This window comes from Terrapene carolina, unplaced genomic scaffold, assembly GCF_002925995.2.
Source record: "Terrapene carolina triunguis isolate 2854851 unplaced genomic scaffold, T_m_triunguis-2.0 Scaffold95, whole genome shotgun sequence".
Lineage (NCBI taxonomy): Eukaryota > Metazoa > Chordata > Testudines > Emydidae > Terrapene > Terrapene triunguis.
This window is the reverse complement of record NW_020664446.1, coordinates 8,903,734-8,926,863: the sequence shown is the minus strand read 5'-3', so window position 1 is coordinate 8,926,863 and position 23,130 is coordinate 8,903,734. Positions and strand designations below refer to the sequence as shown.

The following is a 23,130-nucleotide window of genomic DNA, read 5'->3' as shown; positions in this document are numbered from 1 at the left end:
ATGAGCCATCACACAGCCTTTGGAGGTTCTGTAAAGGAGCCACGTTTCATTCAGATAACTTGGAGAGAACAGAGTGTAGTGCTGAGCCAGGAACATCACAAGGGCGGCTTCACGGCAACTGCCACTTGCAGCTGGTTCCTGGACAAGAAATGGCTCAGACACTCTGACATGTCACATCAATTTCCGGGTTCCAAACATCACCCTCCCCACCCAGTTTGCTGTGTATTACATGTCCCTTCCCCCACCCCTTTGGGCTCCATTCACAGAACTCTTACAGCTTCCAGGTAGAGGACCTAAGTCATTCAGTTCAAGATGTAAAAGGCTCATGGTTTTACTTTGGGAATCCCCAGGTCAGTCCCTGCTCACAAACAAAATGGCAGCTGTCACACAGGAGCGTTCCCACAAACCACTTGGAAATAAGCCACCGGGTTTCCTGTGGTTCAGTCTTCTTAAAATAAATCAATCCTTTTGGCGCCTTCTGCAGGTAGCCCAGTTGCTTTTACTCTCTCCTCTTTCAATATACCTGCCTTGGACTGCTTTCACTTCTCTCCATGGCACAAGATTTTCATGAGCCTAATGGACTTGTTGCAAACAAAGCAAGCAGAATTTTTCAACAGTTTTTCTTTTATTTTACACTCCATGAAAACATTTCAGTTTTTCTTTCACATTCACAAGATCTTCAGGGAATTATTGCTATTTCCCATATAAAAAAAAATGTCAACGGACAAAGCAGCAGCACATACCGAACTCCCTGCAGACACAGAAACTCAACACAAAAGACAGTCAGTCCCCTCGTGAGAGACAATTTTACCAGAAGAAACATTAGGTGGGAGTGACCATACATATGACAGCAAGCCATGTAACACTGAACAAGACCACTTTTCTCCACATAGTACGAACCAGTAACACTTTGAAGGGGTCAGAGGATGGGGCTCAGACTTTTAGTCTCAATGCCACCAATTACAGTTTCAATGGATGGAAGAGTAACTTTGAGGAGGGTTAGATAGATGTTCAAGTATTACAGGGCAGTTCTTAAATAACAGATGAGATATAGTAGCTCAGCAGGATAGCCTGATCACTTCATTTAAAGTCCCTGGTTCTCTGCGTTAGGTAAAAGCACATACAGTACAAAGGCAAATGCAGAAACACAGGAAACGCCACACCTAAATAGATCAATGGTCCATGTAATCAAATATCTTGTCACAGAGAGTGGCCAATGCCTGATGCTTCTGAGAAAGGTGAAAACCCCCTCTAATGCCCCTGATTCTGCAATAATAAAACCACAAAGGGAAGTTTCTTCCTAACCCCAGCTTCAGATCAGCTTAATCCCTGACGCATGAAACAAACAGCAAGGAAACAGGCAAAACGAATATTGGAGTGCTTGCCCTCCCTGTCATTTCAAGGATTGTGCTTTTCATTTGACTTGCTCTTTCCTGATACAGTTGTTTATTGCTTACACTTTAAACAAGGCTGTTCCTATCTCTTTGAAAAATTGTAACCGAGAGACAGTTGTATGGGCCTGACCCTTTTACGTGGAAGGGGTTCCATAGGGATCTGGAAGTACAGTAGTGGTTGCACTGATTAAAAACTTAGAAAAGCAGTGTTGTTTTGTTTGTTTTTAAAGAGGACATTAAATCTCTAGAAAGCCAGCCCTGCGTACATCACATTTGTTTGTAGTCAGTGTCCATATACACAAGTTATCACCAACTATGACTATTCCGTTTTCAGATAAATCAGTGAGGCCTTCTGTATTGCACGTTCATGAAATGTTCTTATTGGAATCACAGTTGGTATCAAAGGAACATTATTTCTCATTTCCAATAGGGTTTAGCATGATGAAGATGCAGTAATAGGACTAAGTTTTAGCTGATGGACAGGAGAACGAATGGGCACAGAACTCAAGACTGAGGTAGGAAATGTGTAACATGAGCCTTCAAAGTTTTTGCTTAAAGTCAGTTCTTCTGCAAAAAAAGACACAGCTTCCCTTTTGCATGAGGCAACAGGGGGGCTAAGAGTGGAAGACAGGATCTCTGACTCATACTGTAGTAATTGGCCCATGAAACCAAAATTTGGTGAGATCAGACTCCTACGTTGTTTGATGTAATCAAATGCCTCCTCCAGGCGGAACTTTTTTGTTTTCATGAGATAAGCCATGCAGATGGTGGGGGAGCGTGAAATTCCGGCTTCACAGTGCACCAGGATTTTGCCTCCAGCTCGCCTCACGCAGTCTGGAAAGAAATAATTCACCACAGACATTAGTTCTCATTACGGACAGGAAGCAGGCTGCAGTAACCATTTCAAGTGACACTGAAAACAAAATGCATCATCTAGAAGAAGCCACATGTCCAGTCATCCAAGAGGCGGGCGAGTCCCCCTCTTCTTTGATACACAAACAATTCATAATCAAGCAGAGATGGGTCTGAGTCAAAATGCAGATTGGGGTCTGCTTAAGAGTTGTCCCTTTGGTGCCAACTCTAATTTTAAGAAGTCTTTTCCCCTTCTCTTCTGCAAAAAAATTAAACAAATTCTCTTTTTCTACAAAGAAAAGGTGGGAAGTATCAGCAATTCCACAGTAAGCAGAATGTTGTATTTGTTCAGCTTTGTGGGACAGAGTTTGGTACCCAACAGGCATTTGTATGATGCTGCCCTTCCAGCTAGCGTAACATTTTCTTTGTTAGTGCTCAAAGTCATCAATGCATGGGCCCAGTTCTGCTGTCCTAACCCGGACAAAGCTGCCATCATACTCAGTAGGAGTTTCACTTGGGACAGGACTGCAGAATTGAGTTTGATTGGGTAAGGTCACTTGGGCAACTAGTGTTTTTGGAAATGATGAACCTGAACCTCACTTTGGTTTTGAGAGACAACATTACATCTATCTGCCCTCATTTGACAGTTGTGTTGCAGAAATACCCCCAAAACACCAACCTACAAACCCTCTTAAATGGTCCCAAACTGGAAGATAGACAGTTATTGGGTTTTTCACTGGGCAAGTATCTCAACCCATCTTTGAAAGTCTCCCAGTGAGCTGTCGAGCGCAGTGGGTGAAGATACATAATTGAGGGTTCATCTACATAGCAAAAATGACCCTTATAACACAAAACTAGGAGAAATACAGCACCGTAACAGAGCATGCACCTGTTTGCTGGCAGGGCAGAACTGCTGTAGAACATGGCTGGGTCACTGCTATGTAATAGCAAGGTCTCTCACCACTGCTAAGATAGGCTCTTAGCCAGTGTGAAATACCATCTCTGTGCCCTGCCCTGGATCTTTCTAGTACGCACCCCCGCCTCCCCACACACACACTTACAGTTGTGTGGGGATGCCAAGCTTGATTCCTGCGGCTTCCACCACAACGTGCACAATAAATAGTATAAAGTCTCTAATTATAGCCCAGTTAAAGGATACTTGGACTTAAGTCAGGATATAAATGGCTTGTGCAAACTACCATTTTCCACATCAGGAGGCACTGAGGTTACTCACACAACACAATTATTGTTGTTAGATTAAAGAAAAATATGTAAAATAAGCTCCTTCCATAAAAATCGAGTTTGAAAATAGAAATTCTCTGGTCAGGCTGGCTTGAGAAATATGTTCCCGAGTTTACTGAGGAATGGCACATGAGCGTGTGCTCTATACGTGGCCCTGAAACAACATAGAAACCTGAACACGTTATCGTTTTCCTTTCCCCTTTTGTTGTCTGGCAAAGGACCAAATCCACAGCAGTTGGTTAAATTTAGTTGTTGTACAAAATAATCTATGTGCTTGAAGTGCCACAGGAACCTACAGTGCCCACCATGTTAGAAATAAAAGGGAAAACCAAAAGTTAAGCCATCCTCAAAGTGTTTGCAGAGTTCTAAGTGACTCAACTTCTACCAGAAGGGGGGGAGGGGGAAATAATTAAAAACTCCCTACTGATTGTGGTGCACTGGAGTTTCCCCTTAAAACATGTAAAAAGTCCCATAAGTCATCAGAACCAGAAAGCAATTAGAGGCTAGAAATGTATTTTACAACCTGCAATCTACCCCTGGCTTTCTAAGAGTCAGCTGAATCTGAATGACCGAACTAAACTACCAGCAACAGAGAGGCAGAAAGAAGAGACTTCATAATTAATGTTGTGATTCCTCTCTGTTTTCCTTTCAAATGTTATTGATAGCCACCCGTTTATGACGATCAATAGCTCAAGTCTCCACCCAGGGTTACACCCATCTACTCTGTGTTTTACATTGTGCCTTCCTTTTGTAGTGCTCTACAGTTAATTGCCATGCCATTAACCCTATCTAGGTCTAGCCAATATCCTGGTGGTGAGAGGGGAGGGTCTGGATCTTCCAGAAGGCCTCCCAATTTTATGCAAGATAGAGTTACTCAAAAGCAAAAGTTAAGGGTGTGTCTACAGAGGGAATAAAAAACCCTTAACTGGCCTTGGTCAGCTGACTTGGGCTCTCAGTCAACGCTGAAAAAATGCTGTGTAGATGCTCCCCCCTCCCAGAGCTCAGGCCCCGGCCCAAGCCCAGAAGTCAACACAGTAATTTTTCCCCACGCAGTCCATGCCCGGTGAGCCCAAGTCAGCTGACCCAGGCCAACCGCAGGTGGGACATGGGTCTTTTATCCCTGTGTAGACATACCCTAAGTTACTAAGCACTTGTCTACGTGTAAAATGCTACAGCGGCGCAGGTGCACCAATGCAGCTGTAGCACGTCAGTGTAGACACTGCCTATGCCCTCCCATCAGCATCGGTAATCCCACCTCCCTGAAAGACAGTAGCTAGGTCAATGGAAGAATTCTTCTGTCGACCTAGCGTTATCTGCACCAGGACTTAGGTCAGCTTAATGCTGCCTCTCAGCATGTGGATTTCTCACCCCCCGACTGAGACAGTTGATAGACCTAGTTTTCTCATGTAGACTAGGCTTTAGTAATCAAAATGACTTAAAGGAGAAGCAAGGCCAAAATGGCGCTGCAATAATAGGGACATGCTGTGTTTGTACAGCGCCTGCCACAACGGGGTTCTGGTCCATGACTGTATTGCAGTAGTGCCTAGGAGTCCCAAACAAATAAATAAATACTAAGCTAACCCTGTATTCACTAGGAATCATGGGCCTTATCCATAGGCCAAGAAAGCCAGTGGGAGTCTTTCCATTAACTTCAGTAGGCTTTGGACAAGGCCCGATGTGCAGAGGACACCCCCATACGAAAGCTAGAAGGAAGACCGTCGTCTTTGGAAACATTTCTTTATTGTGCTGAAATTACATGCGTGTTTGCTGCACTCTTACAGACACCTAAAGAAACCTCATTTAATTATCTCCAGCACCGTTCCATTGCCCCTGCCCTACGCATGCCTGTAGTCTGTGCAACTTGATCCCACTGAGTTGCCTTGTTGTGTCTTCTCCCGACAAACCTGAATGTAAGTCATATTTGTCCTCAAATTCTGCTCTCTACACAAATCTAGAAAAAAGAGACCCGGGAAGAAACTATGCTCCCAGTCCACATTTTCCTTATTTGCCTGCTTTAAATTCCTCTGATGGTGAGAAAAAAAAATATCCGTCTAATTTTATACATGATTACAGTAAGCTTGGGCATTTGCAATGACATCTGGGAATGTGTGAAAATAATTTGTGCTTTCCCTTTTCTGGGAATGTGTGCAAATTAGTTGCCACATTTAGCTAGAAGAGATCTTTTTTAAATGAATCTCATTTATAAGAAAAAATGGTTAAATGCAGTTTTCCCTTTCAAAAGGGAATTTGTATGCCAATTCCATATGGATTTTGCACATAGATCTAGATTTAGTATTTAAACAGCGATTTTCATATTCAGACAGATGTAGATCTAGTTTTTAGGTCTGTTGTCTAGTGGTTAGGACAAGAGAAGGTGATCAGATTGCTGGGTTTTATTCCTAACTTTACCACTGACTTATCAGGAAACCTTAAACAAAATCCATAACTGCTCCATATGTCAATTTGCCCTTATGTGAAATCAGTAGAACACTTGACCACATCATGGGCTTCTCATGATTTGCAAAGCGCTTTGAGTTCCTTGGCTGAAAGATGCTATAGAAGTACAGAGTATTCCAGATTTTTTAAAATTCAGTGACTCTTTTAAATATTTTTTAAAAGGTACAGTAGAATAGCTATACCTACCAATGAAATCTATGGCTTCCTGGAAGTGAGAGCTGATGTCTGCCATGTGACTGTCCTCCACTGGGATCCATTTATAACAATATTGCTCTTTAAAGGATTCTGAACCTTTCCTGGAGACATTGAGCAAGGCTGTGATGTGCAGGTTGGCTAGGAACTCACACTTGGAAGCATGGTAGGCACTGCCAAGGTAAAGGAAAGGCAGGATTTCAACTGGACCACCCTGGAAGATAAAGATAAAAATAAATGTTATTTTGATTTTTCCCCCCGCCATCAAAGTGAGGTTTGTCTTAAGTGATGGCAGAATCATTGAACAGAGAAATTCAGCAGAGCCTGTCTGGTGGTTTTAGATCCTGGCCAGTGAATCATTGTTAACGGCAGAGCCCACACAGAAAAAGGCTTTCATTTTCTTGTCCCTCCACATCTGTAAGGTCCGAAACCAGTTCCAGCCCACTCGCGCTCATGATGTTTCCTGCTCTCTTTAAAGTGCTTCCCCTTAGAACCCACCCAAAGTGCTTTCACATGTGAAGCTAATTTCCCTGGAGATTTTGCGGAGACAAAAAGGTGCCATTTCAAAGCAGTGCACAAAAAGGTGTGCCCAGAAAGCCAGTTAGTGCTTTGAATGCAGGGCTTAGAACCCACGCACACAAAGTACGTTAACAAGAAACCTCACGGTACCTAATTTGTAACCAAGAAAAACAAAAACAAAAACCAAACAAATCCCCCCCACGCAGACTTCCGAATGCCTAGATATGTGTGTGTGTTGATTGTATGGCTGCTTTGAAAGCAAACCTGAAAACATAAATGGATTGAAGAGTAAAGCACCTTTTTCACCCACACCTAAGAAAGACTTGCACAGTGACAGCTGGTGTCTGTTTGCAGAGCCTCCTCCGACCTTGGTGACAAAGCTTAGCTTAGCTGCCTCCATTTCCTGCCCGCCTAACAGCAGTAACATGGAGGCACAGAACTCTGCCACGTCATATGCACCAAACACTCACTCCTGCTGCTCTGGGCCACCCACAGCTCTCTGCCACCAGAGATGTAATCTCTGTTCCTTCTTCCACGAAAGGAAGTAAAGACTAGATGCGGGGGAGGAGGGGGAGAAGGGGAACAAAACCCAAAACACAGCCTGACAGAGAAGCATTTCAAAGGGACTGAATTCGGCAGGTAACTTTCCCATGGTGCGCTCACTGCACAGCAACCAGGCTGAACGGCACAGCCTTCATTTGCACTATGCTGAATACCTGCTTTAGTCTGGCTACTAATGCTGTTATTCAGCACATGCTGGGAAAGCGGCTGGAATCCGAGTGCTTTCCCCTTTACAAGTCACCTAGAGACCCCCTCCAAAACAGTGCCCTTTTAGTAAATGTTTTGTTCAGCAGGAAAAAGGAATGAACATTCTCAGCCTGCTCAGGACAAACCCGGCCTCCAGGTTCAAGAAACAGAACCCTACTGAACGAAATCATCTTGACCCCAGACTGAGAGCTGTAAACAGGAGTGTTCCCCTGGGTGTGTTTGTGGTTATGAGGATTTTCCCAGTGGAAATCCCACAAAGAGGAAGTACCTACCCTGCGTGTCCTCATCACGGAGAAATTGATCTTCTAAACAATATACTATTCACAGAACCTAGTCCTCCCACTCTCACTCATAAGAACATAAGAACGGCCATACTGGGTCAGACCAAAGGTCCATCTAGCCCAGTATCCTGTCTTCTGACAGTGGCCAATGCCAGGTGCCCCAGAGGGAATGAACAGAACAGGTAATCATCAAGTGATCCATCCCCTGTCGCCCATTGCCAGCTTCTAGCACAGGGGTAAGCAACCTATGGCACGCATACCAAAGGCAGCATGCGAGCGGATTTTCAGTGGCACTCACACTGCCTGGGTCCTGGCCAGCGGTCCGGGGGGGCTCTGCATTTTAATTATAGACTTGTAGAGAGAGACCTTCTAAAAATGTTAAAATGTATGACTGGCACATGAAACCTTAAATTAGAGTGAATAATGAAGACTCGGCACACCACTTCTGAAAGGTTGCCGACCCCTGTTCTAGCATATGAATAGCCCCAGTAATTTCAACTGGGCTACTCGGGGGCCCGATCCAACAAGATGCACGGCACCCACAGGACTCTTTGGTGGCTTGTTCCTGTTAAAATGAATATGCATCTGTTGTAGATTGCAGGAGTGGTTCCTTGCATGTCATACAGGGCAGTAGCTCTCAACCTTTCCAGGCTAGTGTACCCCTTTCAGGAGTCTGATTTGTCTTGCATACTCCCAAATTTCACCTCACTTAAAAACTACTTGCTTACAAAATCAGACAAAAATACAAAAGTGTCACAGTGCACTATTACTGAAACATTGCTTACTTTCTCATTTTTACCATAGAATTACAAAATAAATCAACTGGAACATAAATATTGTACTTACATTTCAGTGTATAGTATATAGGTCATAAACAAGTCATTGTCTGTATGAAATTTTAGTTTGTACTGACTTCACTAGTGCTTTATGTAGCCTGTTGTAAAACTAGGCAAATATCTAGATGAATTGAGGTACCCCCTGAAAGCCCTCTGTGTACCGGCAGGGGTACATGTACCCCTGGTTGAGAACCACTGATACAGGGGAGTGAAAGGTGTTGGAGATCAAAGGTAGATAGATGCACAAGTCCTTAATGGCTGATAATACATGTGGCAGTTCTTTTCCTGTCCCTGCTTTAAGATTTAAGTCCCCTAGAGTGACATTTGCTGCTTAAGGAGTTTGAAAAGGAAAGTCTCCTTTTGCTGACTGTGATGTACCTGCCAGTGTAATGAGAAAGTCAACAAAATAGAATATTTGTGCTAGTTATGTTGGTTTGTGGTTTTCCTTGTTTTGAAAACACTAGTACAAGGTACTACTGAGCAGTATTTGGAAGGGCTCTTTATTTGACATGTGGATTGCGATTCACACTACAATGGCTTTTTTACTAGTACCCAGGTCTGTTTGCATAGTAGTGGTATGCAGATAAGTCAGATGATAGCAGATGCAGCTATCATTTGTGATCTACTTAGGGGCTTTAATTCAAGAGGCATCATGATTTCTTTGGCTGGCAGTACCTCCAGAAGAGTGGCCGCAGTTTCTCAGATCAAGATTTGGTTATTTCTCAATAGAAGGGGGGGGGGGGAGGGGAATCAGATTTGTACAAATATTATTGTCCCAAGATACCACAAAGACTATCTGTAATTATGGATTTTTTAAAAGTAAGACAGATGGTATTTTGATTTTTTTCCCTATTGCTTGGGATAAGTGAACGCTCCTTCTGTGGGCTCAGTCCTGTACCATGGAAGTTAATGGGAGCAGAAGCTGGCTGCTGTGAAAATATTATGTAACACGCACTTTATATATATATTTTATATGATAAGTAGTTAGATTCTAAGGTAACTAGATTGTAAATTTTTTTGGACTTTTTTTTGCATGAGATGGAGGCAACACGTTGCAAAGAGGACAGAGGATTCCCCTAGTGCCTTTCCCTTTAAGCCCCTAAGAAATAACCTACAACTAATCTGAACCTCAGAAGTGCAGCAAATGCTATGTTCTCCTTACCCCCCAGTTTCCCTTCCCCTACAGCATTTGTCAGATCATTTTGAATGTGTTTGCTCTGTTAAGTGGTATTTGTTGGCTCCAATCCTAGTCTCAAGTCTTCAGCATTTAAGACCCCAGGAAAACAGGAAAAACCACAGACCCATTCTTTGACAGCTTAATTGAAGCACCAGATGAAAATAACAGAGTGAATTGTCAATTATAACAGGAAGCCCTGGAAAATGTCTATGTGGGGGAGGGGACAGGGAGAATTATTCACAACTTCCCCTAAACACACCTGATCATAAGCCGGTTTGTGGTTGGTGCTCTGCTTCTCACAGTGGCCGTTAAGGTTTCTCTCCGTTTCATTTCTCTCTGGGGAAATGGGTTTTACATCGACACAGCACTCAGGATATTGAGAGTAAAAGGTTTCATATCCCCCTAGGAAAAAACAGAGAGAGAAATATGAATTTTCAAGTTTCTGAAAATTTAGTTAATTAAGCTGGCTCAGAAGTTAAGCTTCCAATAAATCAGAATACTGCGTAATAAATGACCAGTCCCATGCGGTGTTCAGTAACAAAGAAAGTTCCATTCAGTCAAAGTGTTTGTTTAAAAAGGCTTTGTGCTCTCAAAAGAAAAACTGCGCTATAGCTAACAATTATTAACTTGCTAATAAGCTGATGGATGCAGATTAAAACCATTGGTGAATGTAAATCTGTTGGATCTGGCAAATATTAACTTCATGAGGACTAAACATTTAATGTGTTTTATAAATGATCAGAATTTCTAGCACTTGAGACAGAAAAGGAGATTGCTATATACAGTTTTCATCCCCTTTATGTCAATTATTACTCTATGCATTGTAACAACATAAATAAATAACATAAATGAATTCCATATATTTGCATTTTTATACGAGTATAAGCATATAGGAGGTATTTGCACTGTGATGATTAATTACACAATCACCAGGGATTGCAACTTAATGAAGATGTTTTGAATGAAATCGATCCATTAAATAAACAGCCATAAAACTTAATGAAATCCTGTGATAGCCTTTGACAACTGGATAGCCCCACATGAGCTTTTCTGCACCATTTAGGTACAGTGTTATAGTCACTGCATTGCTAATGAAAAGGAATTAATCCTATTATTACATTGTAACTCAAAGTTTGTCATTAGCTAAACTGACATCTATTTCACCACCATGAATATTCTGCACATCACTTTCAAGCGTGAATGTGAATAACAGTTGGAACAGAAACCATTTAAAAGCCATTTTTGTACTTTATTAATTGCACCTTTTAGTGAGTTTCCAGTAAAGGAAAAAAGGAAGAATAAGTCTTAACAGTAAATTTAATAATCCTTAGGAGTGTGGCCCTTGAGTAAATAAGGCCCCTTAGACCAAATACACCGCTATCCCGATATTACCGCTACCCCGGGTCGCGTTATACGGGGTAGAGGTATAAATGCAAGATATGCTTAGCTGAGTTGTAACTGTTTAATACTACTATACTGTGTCAGTGCAGGGTACCATATTAATGGAATTCCTCAAGAACAACAGAAGTGCTAAGGTTTTGAATGACTGCATAAGAAAGCTGGATGTATTCGCTACCCAAATAAAGATTTTAACCTGTGTCTCAGATGTCTAATAAACGTATGCAATGTTTGAGAGGACATACACTGAAATTCATGCTGCTCTTAATAACACGGGTGCTGGAGTTGCAATATTTTTTCTATTTTCTTCAATGGGCTTTAGATCAGGCCCTAGAAGTATAGTAAGTCCATCCATTCATAATTCAGAAGTATACCTTTCCACCTACTGCAAGACAGTGCAGCCCTTTGCCAGTGAGTATGCAGCGAAAGTCACTAGGTCAGGAGGCAAATAAATAAATAAAATACAGGGCTTTCAAGGGACTAATAAAACAATATCCAGGGCAAATAGTGTTGGCTCTTTAGGCAAGTATTAAAAGCCCTCAAACTCACCCACAACCATGCTTTGACATTGCCTCTCAAAGCCCCTGCCTCTCAAAAACACCCCAAACTGTCAAGGTTTTGATCAGTCTTCCTTGTCTTCCTGCTGGCCTTGCATAGGAAGAATCTATGTTATTTATATATTATAACCATTATATCTATTTATGACCCAAATTGTTGTTTTCACTCTTGAATAAGCATAGAAATCCGCCCAAGAGAAATCTAGATCTATTTTCAACAGAGACACAGATTTCTCTTGGGCAGACCGTGTGTGCAGCAGGCAAATGGTTAATTGCAAGCCTTGGGGATCAAGATATTTGCAGACCATTCTTAAAATGAGTCATCTTCTCATCTGGTCCTCCAGCTCTCTCTCTCTCTCTCTCTCTCTCCCCCCCCCCCCCTCTCCCTTCCCCTTCCCCTCCCCACCCAACCTAACTTCCTTGAGGTCATTTCTGCAAATACTAGATTGCTCATCACATTGAAGCACAGTACAGATCTCTATTTTCATCAATAATTAGCGTAATTCTTGTTATATGAAGCTAGTACCACTACCCAGCCGTAAGTGGCTTATTGAAAGCTTGAGTCCACCACACAGGAACGTAAAACGTTGTACCCTTCAATGACCCCTACACACACACAGAAACTGCACCTCCACACATGGAAGATCTGACACATTGAACTGCTAGAGCTAACAAGTTAAGGGAAGCTTACCAAAAAAAAAAAAAAAAAAAAAAAAAAAACCACCCAAACAGGCATGATGTACACTCAGCACTAAAAGCAATTCTTCATAGACTTGTACAGGGCACTGTGATTAGCTGACAAGAGTTCTGACTCATCCCTCTATCCCATCGTAACTCCCTGGGTCAGGGCCCAATTAGCCACACTTTCCCCCTGTAGCCAGTGCCCCCTCTCTTCACACCACCCCCTTGAATGGTAAACAAGGATGACAGGGAGAAACGGTCTCTCTTATTGCTCTTTGTGTTTATGTCCTCACTCTACAGTCAGATGATTTTTAACACAATTCGACCAAAGCCAGCAACAGCTTCCAGGAAAAAACCCTTCAACAAACAACAGGATGATCCATTTCACGTACCTGGGATTAGGCAGCAATGTTAATGTTACAGAAAACAAAATTAAACTGTTTTCTGATGAATGATCTGAGTGTTTCAAAAGTGATTCTTATTTCCCTCTGGCATTTCAGAAGAGGGCATCTCCTGGAACCACAGTGACTTCTAGGGGTCTGTCTCCTTACTGAGTCAGCCTGGCTGCCCACTGAGTCAGCCTGGCTTCTTTCAAACCACACCATTTCCTAAATGCTGCGATGAGTTTTACATTCCTGTGTGGTGGACTCAAGCTTTCAGTGTGTTTACTGTAAATGAAACGGGGTTTGGGGGGAAAAGGGAAGAGAGTCTGTAGTTTTACTAATTAAGGGAAAAGTACTTCTACACCGAGTGGATATAAAACATTTTGCAATAAAACCCCTGCATTTCACTTTTCCTCAGATATATTACATATCCCACAAACACAACTTCAAAGTGAAGGGCAGTGCATTACAAGGGAAAAGATGGTCTCGTGGTTAAAACACAGGACTGAGAATCAACAGATCTTGCTCTTTTCCCAGCTTTTCCTGAGTGACCTTGGACAAGTCACTTAACACCCCTGTGAGGTAGAGGTTGAAAAGCTTAACTCGGCATTTGGAAAATGCTTTGAGCTCACCCAAGGGAAGAGGATATAATATTGCTACATATTCCCATCTCGGGTGATGGAGGCCTTCCTTCAGCCTTGTACCATGGAATATATGCCTGCATCTCACGCAACTACACTCCTCTCTGTTGTGTTGTTCCTTATATGACGCACAAATTGCAATGAGACGATGTGAACAGAAGAACTGATCAAATTACCCTGTGGTCACTAAAAGATTAGGCTTCATGCTTAACAATGGACATATTCTCAAGTTTGTAATTCACACAAATCACCTATGATTTACAACTTCTCCTCTCCTCACTTACAAATGCCCTAGTTTCCCAGCATTGCTGCAATCATTTATTTGTTTATTGGGAGGGATGGAAGCCTTTTTCTTTGTTTTAAATTTCCACTTTACATTTTAAAATCCTTTCAGGAATAAAACCTTCTGTTATTTTCTGGAATAGAAAACTGCAGTGCATCTGAAGAAGTGGGTTGTAGCCCACGAAAGCTTATGCTCTAATAAATTTGTTAGTCTCTAAGGTGCCACAAGTACTCCTGTTCTTTTTGCAGTTTAAGAGCTGCAAGACCACACGATGAAGTGTTACTGGAAAAGTATGGGAGAGGGCTTCTGTTTCTTGACATGGATTTCCCTCCTCCATACTCCCCTTTACTAACAGCAATTGAGAAGAGCACAGGCAGACAGGATTTTAAAAAAGGGAATGAAAAAGCAAGGCTAGAAGGACAAGAGAGTTACAAGGAGAAATGAAGGAGAAGGGTGAGCAGGGCGGACAGAAGAAAGGGCTGATTGCTCATTTTTATTGTTTTATGACCCACGCATTACACAAAAGAAAAACAAAAACCAGCAATGAAAATGCTAGAAATAGTCATTGGGAGTACTGTATTGGTGACATCGGCCATTGGATTCTCACGCTGGTGAATTACTATGGCCCCAGAGAACCCAGAGATGTCTTTATAGCACTGTTCTTCACAGATTACTTAGGTGTTCTCTGCTCCGCTGAACACGGGGACAGATTACTTGGATTTTCAATTATACGCAGGAGTTATGACATGTCTGATTGAGATAATTTCCACCATTTTAGAGGATTTCAGACACTCAGCGACACTGCCAAGCGACATAACCCATTATTCCCTTATTGGTAGAAAGGGGAATTCATAATTTAAATAGTGCACACACTGCCCAGGTAACAGCAATGTTCAGGTTAGCAAGAGCCCAGCATACTTTTTACCTGTGTGACTCATTAACCCTGCAGATGGCTCTAATTCATATCCATGTTGAAGCCACCTGGTTCCATGGTAATGAACCACACACACACACACACGCACACTTTAGCTCTCATTCCTTAAAGGTGGGTTCAACCACCCTAACATCAGCCCCTTAACTCACGTCTAGTGGCCAAGGGACAGACAGGCCCGGGTCTACCAGGGGCTGATTTGCGGGGTGGGAGGAAACAAATGAAATGAAACTTCGGCGTGTGTAAAATAGGGCTCAGGTCCCCAGCCCAGGGGTGGATGCTGCTCTTTCCGTCCGCCTATGTTGCTCTGCGGGGATGGCCGCTGTTACTTGGCTCCACTGGCTGGAGGCTTTGATCTGATTTTGTCGACAACTGAGCTGGGCTCCCGCCCCACTGCGCTCTCCTCTCTCCCCTCCACTCCCTTGTTTTCTATTCTACCCACTCTCACTACCTTTCTAAGCCCCGATTTCTGCCCCCCCCCCAGTTTCCCGGCGCCCCTTCCCCTCGCCCCCCTGACCTTTCAGGAAGCAGACCCTGGCTCCGGTCTCGGGCAGGCTGGACAGCAGCGCGTTGAGGACGATCTGCGCCGTGCTCTCCTTCTTCAGCTTCTGCCAGTGCCCGGTGCCTTGATCCAGGACGATCACCGCCGCCAGGCGCGCCGCGGCCGCCCCTTCCCCCGGCAGCAGCAGCCGGGTCCGGGCCGCCTCGTCCGGCACCACGAAGTTGAGGGGCACGGGGCCGCCGCGGGCCCGGCGCATCACGACCGAGTTGAGGTTGACATTGAGCGCTCCCCGGAGGCGGGAGGCCGAGTAGGACAGGTAGGGTCTGCAGTCCAGCACCAGGCTGCGGGAAGGCTCCTTCCGCAGGAGCTTCCGGAGCTGGCGGCAGTCGAGGGCCGTCACCTTCTTCATCGCAGTCTCCGGCCCCGAGCGTCGCCAGCGGCGGATCAGGCTGCACTGAACCGGGGTCTCGCTTTCGCGTGGCTTAAATGGAGGGTGGGAAGGGAGCGGGGGGGGGGGGGGGCCCCCCCGGCTGGGGGGGGGGGGGGAAACGGGGGGGGGTGAGCGGTTACAGCTGGTCCCCTAATCCCCCCGCCTGCCGCTGCGGCGCGCCCCGCTCCGCCGCTGCATTTCCACCGAAGCAGCAGGGGATTCCGTTCGCCGGGGAGGAAATTTATCTGAATGGAACGCCGGCTCCTGACGGCACTGCCCATATAAGGAGAGTGACGTCACCAACGTTCCAAATATGGGCAACCCCCCGCCCCCTCCGCGCTGGGGCCGCGGCCACTAAGGTGAGGTGGGGGAGGGAAGCAAGCCCCTCCCCCCCCCCCCCCCCGCGTGAGCAGCGCCCGGGGGGAGGAAGAGGGGAAGGCAGAGGCGCTGCTGGGTAAAGAGTTAGTCAGACCCGAGCAGAGGAAGTTGAAGAACGCCTCAAAAATTCTCCAGTCATCAGCCTTCTTCAGCTCACTCACTCATCACCGCGGGCCCCCTTGCCTCAGTAATGAAAGCAAGGAAGCGCGATGGGGGAGGAGGAAGAGGAAGGGCAGAGGTTGCTCACCTGTCTTAGAATCTGGCCCACAGGGAAGGCGGAGGCTTCAAAGGGCTGCAGATACCTCCTGGGGTTGGTTTTTAAAACCTTAGCTAGTCTTCTGATTCCAGATGCAAACAGGGATGTCAATCGACAGGAAACACGGGCAAGGCCATGTCCACAGTGCGGACGGGCCCTGGTTACAGCCATCAGGGCAGAGCCCTAAAGCAGAGGCAAAACTTGCACTTTACCCCAAGTGCTAGGAGGAGTACGTTACCCCAGTGAGAAGAGCAGATTTGTCTGCCTGGCTTGCTTTTGGCCAGATCCCCAGTGTAGACAAGGCCTAAAATGCAGCACAGTCTGGCAAAACACAGGGTAACAGTCAAGGAGAATTAGGATCGGTTTGCCATGGTAATAGGTTTTAAAGTGGGAGGAGATGGTGTGGGGGTGGGTACAACATGTGGGAATATGTCCTGAAATACATTAACCTCACCCCTCTTTTGCTTATTACTCTTACTTATATCACGTCTAAATTCTAGATTATAAACTCTTCAAGGCAGGGGACCTATTTTACACTCTGCAAATTACTTAGTACACTTGTGGACGCTATAAGAATCATTATGTACTTAGATCAGACCCTCTGAGAGAGTATGGGTGTGGAGAGTATCTAGCACGGTGGTTCTCAACCTATTTAGGCCCACAATGTGTTATGTGGGCCGCATCCAATGCTACTTGTACGGCCCCGAGGATGTCACATGGGCCGCAGCTGTGTGCTGATTGGGCCGCAGGTTGAGAACCACTGACTAGCACCTAATTGGGACCTCTAGACACTACCCCAATACAAATAATAAATACCACTTAGGGCATCTGGCGTGACATTTTATTTCATTGTACATATGTTTTGTAAGATGACCAAATGGACACTGGCAATACCTGAAAGGTAGGCACAACCGATACACGAAAACATCAGCTCAGAGCCAAACTACAGCAGCCACTAAAGATCATACTGACACTAATTCAAAACATTATGTATATATGTCATTATTTAGCTGATGCCTCTAAAGTGTTCCAGGCAGCTCACAGAACATACTGAAGATGCTGTCCCTAACCCAAATTGCTTACAATTTAAATAGATAATAAATGATAATCTACTTTAATTTTTTCAAATACTACAAATATACCAAAGTACACGATTCATCCTAACACACAAAATAAGTAAAGAGGATTATGATAAAGGGACAGGAGGGGAAGCGATAGATCTATCTCCAGGGGGTCTGCATTAGTCATATACCTCTGAAAAGTAAGCCCAAATTGATTTGAATTTTTCAGGCATCCCCCTTCTGCAGAATGCCAGTTGTTTGTTAGCTGTGAGGTCAGCCACATCACCAAGCTGCATATCAATCATTGGTGGGGATCAACTTTTCCATTGTGTAGGATTAATTTTTTAGCGACAAAAGCTGCACATTGAAACAACACTGTCTTGTTACCAGGTAGCCTCCGGGTATCAGGAATATATTCAGAATGAACCTTAAGGGGGAAGGCTCCAATAGAGCCTCCAATATCAAATTGGTCCTTTGACCTACCTCATACCAGAAGTTCTTGATACGTGGAGAAGATAGATTTTACAAAGTAGACAGACAACGTGCAAAGAAAATGTTTGAGGTGGCGTTAGGTACATGCTATTATTATTTTTTATAGTACCCCTTTCCCCTGCCTCTTGTAATCTCTCCACATGCCCCAGATTGCTCCATCCACCCCGACATCCCCCCAAACAGCCAGTCTCATAATGAGACAAAAACAGCCAATCAGATGGTACCAATGATGATGAAAGTCTCTGGTGGGTGGGTAGAGCCTATATGCCCCTGCTGCCTCTAGCAGCTTGAATGTAGGCATGCTTTGTATTCCCATAGCACCTTCTACGCTGCAGTCTCAAACACAGCCTCACCCCCAACCCTGAGGGGTAGGTAACTATTATCACCATTTTGCAGGTGGGGAATCTAACAGAGAGGTGAAGTCTCAGGCACAGGAAGTCTAAGGCTCAGCGTGATCAGAACCCACATTTCCTGCCTCCCAGGCCGGGGCTTTAGCCATGGACCACTCTTCCTCCCCCTCAGGGAATCTCAGCTGCAGAGAGTGGACCTTGGAAAGACTTCCCCTTTAACATTTACTCCCCCTGATTGAACCAGTCAGTGGGTGTGAAGCTGGGAAATTCGGAGACCAGGCAAGAGAACTCACCCACTCCAACTAATCCTTCCTTATTCACGTCCACAGAACACAATGGAAGAGGAAGAGAAGGACTTCCCCTGCCCAAGAAGGGGGGAAAACAGTCACAGGACGGTCTTCTCTTACTTTCAGGATGGAAGCACAAGAGAAAAGTGAGGGGGACAGGAAGGAGCCTGACTGCCCCATTCCCCAGCCCAGCCGTCTGACAAAGCCCATGGTTACAGTGTTAAATGACTGGGACTCTTTCCTATAACACCCCTCTCACATTTAGGAATATGTCAGTAATACAGGACCTGATCCTGTAACTTATTGCGTGCATGGGGTTAGTCACGTAAGGGCTGCAGGACTGGACCCAGGCTGTTTTCAGTTTGGTTTGAGGCATTGGTGTGGTTCCTTTATTTTGTGATTAGCAGGTGCTCAACGTGAGAAGAGAGAAGCAGGTTGGATTCTTATAAAGGGAAGTGGTTGAGCAAGCCAAAAACCACCCTGGTTTAGGTAGGAAACTCCCCTCCCCCATTCTGCCTCCCTCTTGTACCTTCCATCATTACCTCCTGCTGCTGTGTTGTCTCTCCCCTCCTCCCCCTTGTTAATCTCTCTGGCTATTTCTTCCATTGTTCTGGGCTTTTTTATCAGCCCTCTCAGAGCAACTGGTCTCTTTCCTTTTATTTTGGACTATTTCCTTTAAATTATTTTATTCTTTCCCCCACAATCCAAGACTCTTTGTTTCTCCTTGTTCTTGGGAAACAATGAGAAACTTTTCCTTTGTATGTCAGACGCGCTGGCACTTGGCTCCTGCTAGAGAAAAGGGTCAGAACAAAGCTTAACTGTAAATACAGGTAAAAGCTCCCACATGTGCAGTATCCAGGGTACACTATTCAAGAATAAAATGCTGCCTCTTAAAAGACCCAGCGTGCCTTTATTAAGAATATAATTAAAAAACAGCTTTAAAAAGGCTTAGTCAAATAAATAAACATTGCTCCTTTGAGTGCTACCTATTTTAAAGGGAAAAGATACGTGATCAGCCAGCTTTCCATGACCACCTGTTGTGTTTATTAGTATAATCATAGCGCATAAAGGCCCTATTGTGTTAGGTGCTGTACGTGCCCCTTGTAAGAGAATCTTTGCCTCAAAGAGCTTACAGTCTACATAGATGATACTGACAAAGGATGAGAGAAAGGAAGTGCTGTTAGCTGCATTTGAGAGATGGGGAACTGAAGCACAGAGAGTTTAAGTGACTTGTCTGTGGTTACACATGGAAATCTATGAGAGCTGGGAGCTGGACCAGTGCATTAACCGCAAAATCATCCTTCCCAAAGCAAAGTCCTTAAGCTGGCCCCAATTCGTGAAGCTAAATTTTAAATGTGAGAGAGACTCAAAATGAGGGACAAAACCACCGAGCAGACAGCTTGACATTTCTTTAAAGGCATATGAAGTTTTCCATAATCTTCCTTTCTAAATTCAAAATTGCTGATGTCAAACACAGAGCAGCAAGCAGTGAGATAGCAGGTTTGTGTCAGTGATGCTGGTAAACTGAGGTCTAGAAATGAAGGTAAATACATACCTGGGATTGAGGGATGGTTGGAAGACAACAAAAACAAGATTGGAGAGTTAAGGACCCAGAGATTTGACAACTCTAATTCTCAGTGTTCATAATCCTAATAAAACAGCAAATAATTAATTAATAATCCCTGCATTATAATCTATCTCAGTCTGAATATAGTAACATTGTCAAGATCTGATTTTTTTTTATTGCTATATGCAATCAAAGATATATGCTCTGCATTCCATTACAATCTCTCACCTTGCTTAATGGCACCGCCAGCATGATTCATTGTTGAATCTGACCCTCTTTTCAGAAAGGTGTTGCTAATTTGAAGACTAGTAATTGCAAATGCATTTGTGATAAACTGAGTTAGTTGATCTTTGAGTGCCACAGATGTAGATTCCAGCAAATCTGCCATCGTAAAAGGAATTATGCAAAACTGGATCCCACAAATTGTAAAATTAGGCCCAACTAGCTGATGGAATTGGGGTTTTATTGTAGAATGAGTGTACCAGACTAACACGGCTGCTACTCTGAAACCTGTACCAGACTTGGAATCTATTCCCAGCTCTGCCATTGACTTGCTTGTTGACCTTGAGCAAGTCATAACCATTCTGTGCCTCAGTTTCCCCACCCATTAATGGAGATAACGCTCACTTTTCACAGTGCTTTGAGATCTGAGGATTGAAAATGTTTCTGATAACACAGATAGGGCTTGATTTTCAGAGGTGGTGAGCACCTGCAGCTTCCACTGAGTCTAGTTTGATAAGCCAGTGGTTTTATGCACCATAGGCCTGATTGTCATCTTGCTTATACTCACATAACTCCATTGATAGCTGTGGAGTAACTCCTGATTTACAGCCGTAGGAATGGAGAATCAGGCCACCTGTCTTAATTTAGAAGCTGCTCTTCTCTCTATTACACCTGCTGGTAATTACTTCCACCTTTAAAGTGGCTTTAAATTGAGAACAAATTTTATAATCAATCATTCCAAATCTATTTAACAGTCAGACTAACTCCTGGGCCAGGGGCTCTCGTACTTCACAGAGCATGAACCCTCATCATTCATGTTAACGGAGTATCTTCTGAACATCTCTCCTGCCAATCATGAGTGCATATCTCACCTGTCTTCCTATTTCTGATCCCATAACATCCCTGGTGCAACTACAGCAATTGCGTAGGTGGAGAAGTATTTGTATATTTTAGCTGTCTTCAATGTGGTATAAAGCCCTTTTGTTTTTTTCATTGACTCTTCAAATCCTATCTATTCTTTTCCTCTCTCTGCCCCTACTCCACAGCACATGTTTCTCTGCCACTTGTTCCCAATCTCTTCCCTTTCTCCTGGATGTATTTCCCAGTAGCTTAGTCCTCCTCTCCCCCAGCACATGCTCCCCGTCTCCCTTACTCACCCGCCTGGTCTGCTTTATTCATACTTCCCTGGACATACAGCCTGGCCATCTCTTTCTAGTCTTCCCTGAACATTTGTCCACAGTCCCTGTGAGTAGTCTTTGCTTCCTCTCTATAGTATAGTATAGGGAGTCGGCAGATGACATTATTATAGTTTTACATGTTCTGTTTGACTGACTGCATAGGCAATTAGATCTTGGAGAAATGATAGTCAGGTGCAAGTTAGTGGGGGGATTGGGTTTTTTTTGGTTGTGCTTTCTTTTAAGCAGAAATTAAGCAGACACTAAAGCTGCTTCTCTGTGCCTTGGTCTTTCTGACTCAATTGCTTCATCAGTGCCAAGCTGTTGCCTACAGAATATAATCATGCAAGTGTAAAAGCAGTTAGTTCCAAATAATCTCAAACACACATTTCTCATGAAGGGAAAGAAACTTATAACAGAGTAGAAAATAATTTATCTTCCTTAGCTTTCCTCATTTCTCCAAGGCTCCCACCTACTTAACCCCAGGTAAACTTTGTATCAGCTTATGACATCCGGTGAAAGTACACTACAGCTTATTAAAATTTAAAGCCATTGTTCCAAGGGAAAACACTGAAAGCTATTTTATGGATTAGCCAGTGGGCAGGATGAGGCTTGTACTTTGTATCTTTTTGATAATATAGCCTGTTAGAACATCTTTATAAAATAAAAGTCATCCCCCCTGTGCAGTTTCAGCTAGTTAAATTTTGGCACTTTGTGCTCTAACTGCTGTGTGGTGCTAAGAAGTTTTGCATTCCACTCCAGAAGTGGCTGCATTTCATTGATGGGCGAGGTAATCAGAGTTTATGTAAAGCACTTAGAGATCCTTTAGACAAATGTGAATGTGCAAAGATAATAAAAGACACTTACAATTTAAAACAGGATGAAGGGTAATTTAAAATTTGAAGGGTAACTTCTTAGGCATGTGTTTAGTTCACATATGTACTGTGGGAATAGAGGCCACGACTAAGGGCTATACAGAAATGTTTGACCAGTTATACTGGTGTAGTTAAATCAATATAGTTATACTAGAATAACTCCCCTTGTGAACACTCTGACTCCAGCATAAAACTAACTTTTTTCAGTTTAGGTTACACACCTTTCCCAAGCAACGTAAGTGAATTAAAAAAAAAAAAAATAGGCACTCCTGTACCAGAATAAGAGTCTCCATGAGGGGAGTTATACTGGTATAACTATACTGGTTTAAGTTCACACTATCTGCAGTATGTATTGGTATAACTCTTCTCCGGTAGACAAGCCCTTAAAAACCCACTTCTCTATTTCCCTAACTTCAAGTATGTCGTATGCAACTTCTCTGCCTATAATTGAGGGTTTGGGAGGGGAAGGGAAATAAGGTGTCCCAAACTTAACAGGGATTTCCAGATTTATTAAGAAATTTGCAGTCATAAAAAAAACCCGCTTGAGTTTCTCAAATTCCATCTGGGAAATACCCCAGCGTATGTAACAATGCTGCAGCGCTACCACAAGTTCTACAGAAAAGGAATAGTGTGTAGCCCTGCGCAAATATTCATAATGAACAATTAATTTAGCTTTTGCTTTCTGGTTCCACGTTATCTGCAAACACATGAAATTTCTATAAATCTGGCATCTTATATAGCAGCAGTGTCTAGAGAAGGCAGCTAGACTTGCTCCTCCTTCTCATTCTAAACTGCTTTCATCACAGGCCTTGAGGTCCTGTAGAATCAGAAACATATTTTACACAAATATTTCAGCCTAGGGATTGTTCGCAAATTATGGGCATCTACTGTCACTATTATTCATAGTTTGTGAGCGGGGAGGGAAATCACATGGTATCGTTTC

The 23,130-nt window shown here is 43.7% G+C and overlaps 1 protein-coding gene across 1 annotated transcript; it reads right to left on the bottom strand.

Annotated features, from left to right (window-relative positions):
* Positions 1-648: 648 nt before the first annotated feature.
* DUSP5 (dual specificity phosphatase 5) lies at positions 649-15,551 on the bottom strand. Its single transcript, XM_024204643.3, has 4 exons — positions 15,110-15,551; positions 9,978-10,120; positions 6,132-6,351; positions 649-2,228 (listed from the first exon to the last, which is right to left on the bottom strand). The coding sequence occupies exons 1-4, from the start codon at positions 15,501-15,503 to the stop codon at positions 1,828-1,830; spliced, it is 1,158 nt and encodes a 385-aa protein (XP_024060411.1). The 5' UTR covers positions 15,504-15,551; the 3' UTR covers positions 649-1,827.
* Positions 15,552-23,130: the final 7,579 nt, after the last annotated feature.

Excerpts from the sequence above, each read along its gene's own strand:
- DUSP5 (XM_024204643.3), bottom strand. The coding sequence starts at position 15,503 with ATGAAGAAGGTGACGGCCCTCGACTGCCGCCAGCTCCGGAAGCTCCTG. Across the intron at positions 10,121-15,109 it reads CAGGGTCTGCTTCCTGAAAG|GGGGATATGAAACCTTTTAC; the intron begins GTCAGGGGGGCG and ends GTTTTTTCCTAG. Across the intron at positions 2,229-6,131 it reads GGAAGCCATAGATTTCATTG|ACTGCGTGAGGCGAGCTGGA; the intron begins GTAGGTATAGCT and ends ATTTCTTTCCAG.